Here is a 3,464-nt window from a genome sequence, read left to right as displayed (position 1 = left end):
CAGCTTCTCGAGAGACGTAGAAAAATACAACTAGTATTGCAAATAACTCTTTCTTCAAGCTTTTCACAGAGCAAGATGTATCTTTTAGTCACCGTGCCTTTAGCAAGATTTAAAGAAAAAAATAATATTTTTCAATTACTTGAAACTTGTGGAATAAAATAAAACCGAAAAAATACGGAAAACAAATTTGCAGATAAAGAAAGGACAGATTGCTCTTGGCTTGTAAGAGAAAAAAAATATAAAAAGAGCAGAAAATGCCATTTTTTCTTTAGCGGTAGGGTTCTTCTTCATTTTCTCTGTATTTTTGTTTTATTTATAACTTTTGAATATCTGGGTTTCAAATATACAGAGAAACGAAGATAATAGAGTTTCTCTTGTCCACAATCTCTCTCTTTCTACTTCTAGGTATTTTGGACTTTCTTCCCTCTTCTTCGCTTTCTACAAAAATAATTTGTCAAGTTCTTGATCATGTTTCTGTGTAGTAATTTGTTGCTACTTCTATTTTGTTTCATTTACACTAATTTGTTGATTGCAAATATGAACCTGAAAAGTGGATAGAGGTTGTCTCTTGTGTTGAAGCCAAAGTACAGATATTTATACACACAAAAATCAAAGAAGGAAGTTAGGATTATATATATATATAGGGGCTCATTTCTTGTATGTATCTGTTAAATCTTCTCTTTGTCTCCGTTTTCTTATCAGTATCTGTCTATATTTATTTATATATAGATCTGAAATTTTCTTTTTGTCTGTTCTTATTTTTTTTTCTTGTTCATTTTTTTGTTTCTCTTAAGGCTTTGGTGATGATGAACGAAGACATCTTACTTCATCAGCAAGTACAACAACAAGAGGAGAATATGTCGAATCTAACATCAGCTTCTGGGGATCAAGCAAGTGTCTCTTCGGGAAACAGAACTGAAGTAAGTGGTTCTAATTACTTCCCTCATCATCAACAACAAGAAGAGCAACAACAGTTCAGTGTTCCTGAATCTCAGCCTCAGAAGAAGAGGAGAAACCAACCAGGGAATCCAGGTTCGTGTGAAAAGAATGAATAAAAAGAAAAATACACAACTTTTTTCTTTGTTTTGGACTGATTCATTATTCCAATTATTTGATACAGTCATCTTCTTGGAAAATTATGGGTCTTCTCCCAAAAAGAATATTATTTTTACCCTTTTATTCTCTTTATCATCTCTATTCTAAACAAAGAAAAGAAACAATAACTTTAGATCAAAAGGAAAAAACCACAACTTTAATACTATTTTCTTTGAAATTTCTGATTTTAAGGACGTTATAGTTGGATTTTTTCGTGTGCGTGGTAATTATTGTTTTCCTAAAATATTTACTATATTAAGTTAAAACACAAATCGCAGCTTTGTTAGTGTTAGTTTCCCGTTGTCAGAAACTTTTTGTCAGTATTCTTTTAGTTTACTGACAATGGTTTCAACTTTCAATATTCTTGATTTCAGACCCGGAATCAGAAGTGATTGCTTTATCACCAAAAACACTAATGGCAACAAACAGATTCGTGTGTGAGATATGCAACAAAGGATTCCAAAGAGACCAGAATCTACAGCTTCACAGGAGAGGTCACAATCTACCATGGAAGCTGAAACAACGATCCAATAAAGAAGTGATAAGGAAGAAAGTGTATGTTTGTCCAGGAGCAAGCTGTGTCCACCATGACCCATCTCGAGCTCTCGGTGACTTGACAGGAATCAAGAAGCATTTCTGTAGAAAGCATGGAGAGAAGAAGTGGAAATGTGACAAATGTTCAAAGAAATATGCGATTCAATCAGATTGCAAGGCTCATTCTAAGACTTGTGGCACCAAAGAATACAGATGTGACTGTGGCACTCTCTTTTCTAGGTAAACAAAACCAATTTTTATTTTCTTTCAATAAATTAAATGATTTTGGAATATATAGTAATTACAATTAATACTGGTTTTAAATTGGGTATGTTGTGGTGTTGTAAGAACTAAAGGGACACATGGTACAAAGTATTCTGTTTTGATATGAGTAATTTCATTTAATTTGAAAGAGGACAAGAATGGTAGCTCAAAAGAATCTTCATTTATAATATGCAACTAGTTCAGGGTACTTTTCTTCCTTTTTTTCTCTCTTTAGAAAGCTATTATGGGTCTTTTTTATTTCTCCTTTTTCTTGCATATTAATCATTCATCTTACAAATCCATATGTGATTGCTACACGCTTTAGATGGACCACATAGCTTCTCTCAACGTGACATTTCTGATTATTAATTAACATTGTTATTGATCACATTATGGTTTTGTTGTTTGCTAAATAAACAGGAGGGATAGTTTCATAACTCATAGAGCATTTTGTGAAGCATTGGCCGAAGAGACTGCAAGAGAAGTAGTAATACCACAAAACCAGAATCATCAACCAAACCCTCGTATGATTCACCAATCTTCTTCTTCTCATCATCAAGCACAACCAACCATGAACGTCTCTTCCTCTTCCCATAACATCACCAACAGCCTTTACTTTGAAACCAACCATAATGGTACTAATAATAGCAACACTAGCAGCAACCACCTCCATACTTTTCCAATGAAGATAGAGCAACAACAAAGCAATGATCATATCATCAATTACCACCACCATAGCATCCCTCCTTGGCTTGCTCCTCAACCGCAAGATCTCACGTCTTCAAACCCTAACCCTAGTAATGGTGGAGGAGGAGGTTTGTTCTCTCTTGCAGCTTCTCCCGCTATGTCAGCCACCGCATTGCTCCAGAAAGCAGCTCAAATGGGTTCCACAAAGACACCTCCATTACCACCAACCACAGTCTCCGAGAGGTCAGCTCATCATAATAACCTCACCACAACAATGGCGGCGATGATGACATCATCATCTGGATTCATCAGCTCCACCAACAACAACCAAGTTTTGTTTCAAGACTACAATGCCTCCGAGTTTGACCATAGCGGTGGAGAAGAAGCCTTCGACGATACATTCTGCGGGTTCTTGAGGACAAACGTTGATACTACAACCACTTCAGGATCAGACAAGAATAAAAGCGGTGGCGGAGAAGGAGAAGAGGGTTTGACGAGAGATTTCTTGGGGTTAAGACCGTTAATGTCTCATAATGAGATTCTAAGTTTTGCCGGTCTAGGGAATTGCATCAGTGGTTCTGCTTCCGATCAGCTTCATCCAAAGCCTTGGCAGGGTTAGTTAGATTCTTTTGCTCATATAATGAATCTATTTAAGTTTCTATATTAATATAAATGGGTACATACATGCGTATCTAGTTTTTTGTTTATTTATAATCGTTGCTTCTTTTCTTATTTTGTTCTGCGTCTTTTTTTTTTTTTTGCTAAAAAATTGTTCTGCGTCTTATAAAATTTGTTCTGCGTCTTATAAAATTTATATGTTGAATGTTCACCAAAGGAGAATCAAAACGGTGCAAGTTTATATATAGATATTTGATTAACTTATA

At 35.1% G+C, this 3,464-nt stretch overlaps 1 protein-coding gene across 2 annotated transcripts; it reads left to right on the top strand.

Moving 5' to 3' along the window:
• The first annotated feature begins 260 nt into the window (after positions 1-260).
• LOC106317491 (protein indeterminate-domain 11-like) lies at positions 261-3,464 on the top strand. 2 transcript variants are annotated; one of them, XM_013755310.1, is made up of 4 exons: positions 261-405; positions 795-1,032; positions 1,470-1,869; positions 2,314-3,464. In XM_013755310.1, exons 2-4 carry the CDS (start codon positions 804-806, stop codon positions 3,197-3,199), a joined length of 1,515 nt encoding a protein of 504 aa, XP_013610764.1. In that variant the 5' UTR covers positions 261-405; positions 795-803; the 3' UTR covers positions 3,200-3,464. The 2 variants fall into 2 exon arrangements, with proteins under 2 accessions (XP_013610764.1, XP_013610759.1); XM_013755305.1 differs by lacking the exon at positions 261-405 and having other exon boundaries at positions 610-1,032.

The sequence above is a fragment of the Brassica oleracea genome, chromosome C1 (genome assembly GCF_000695525.1).
Source record: "Brassica oleracea var. oleracea cultivar TO1000 chromosome C1, BOL, whole genome shotgun sequence".
Lineage (NCBI taxonomy): Eukaryota > Viridiplantae > Streptophyta > Magnoliopsida > Brassicales > Brassicaceae > Brassica > Brassica oleracea.
This window is presented reverse-complemented; position numbering and strand designations above follow the sequence as displayed.

Coding starts and splice junctions, on each gene's coding strand:
- LOC106317491 (XM_013755305.1), top strand. CDS start 660: ATGTATCTGTTAAATCTTCTCTTTGTCTCCGTTTTCTTATCAGTATCT. Junction 1,033..1,469: donor AAACCAACCAGGGAATCCAG/GTTCGTGTGAAA, acceptor TCTTGATTTCAG/ACCCGGAATCAGAAGTGATT. Junction 1,870..2,313: donor TGTGGCACTCTCTTTTCTAG/GTAAACAAAACC, acceptor CTAAATAAACAG/GAGGGATAGTTTCATAACTC.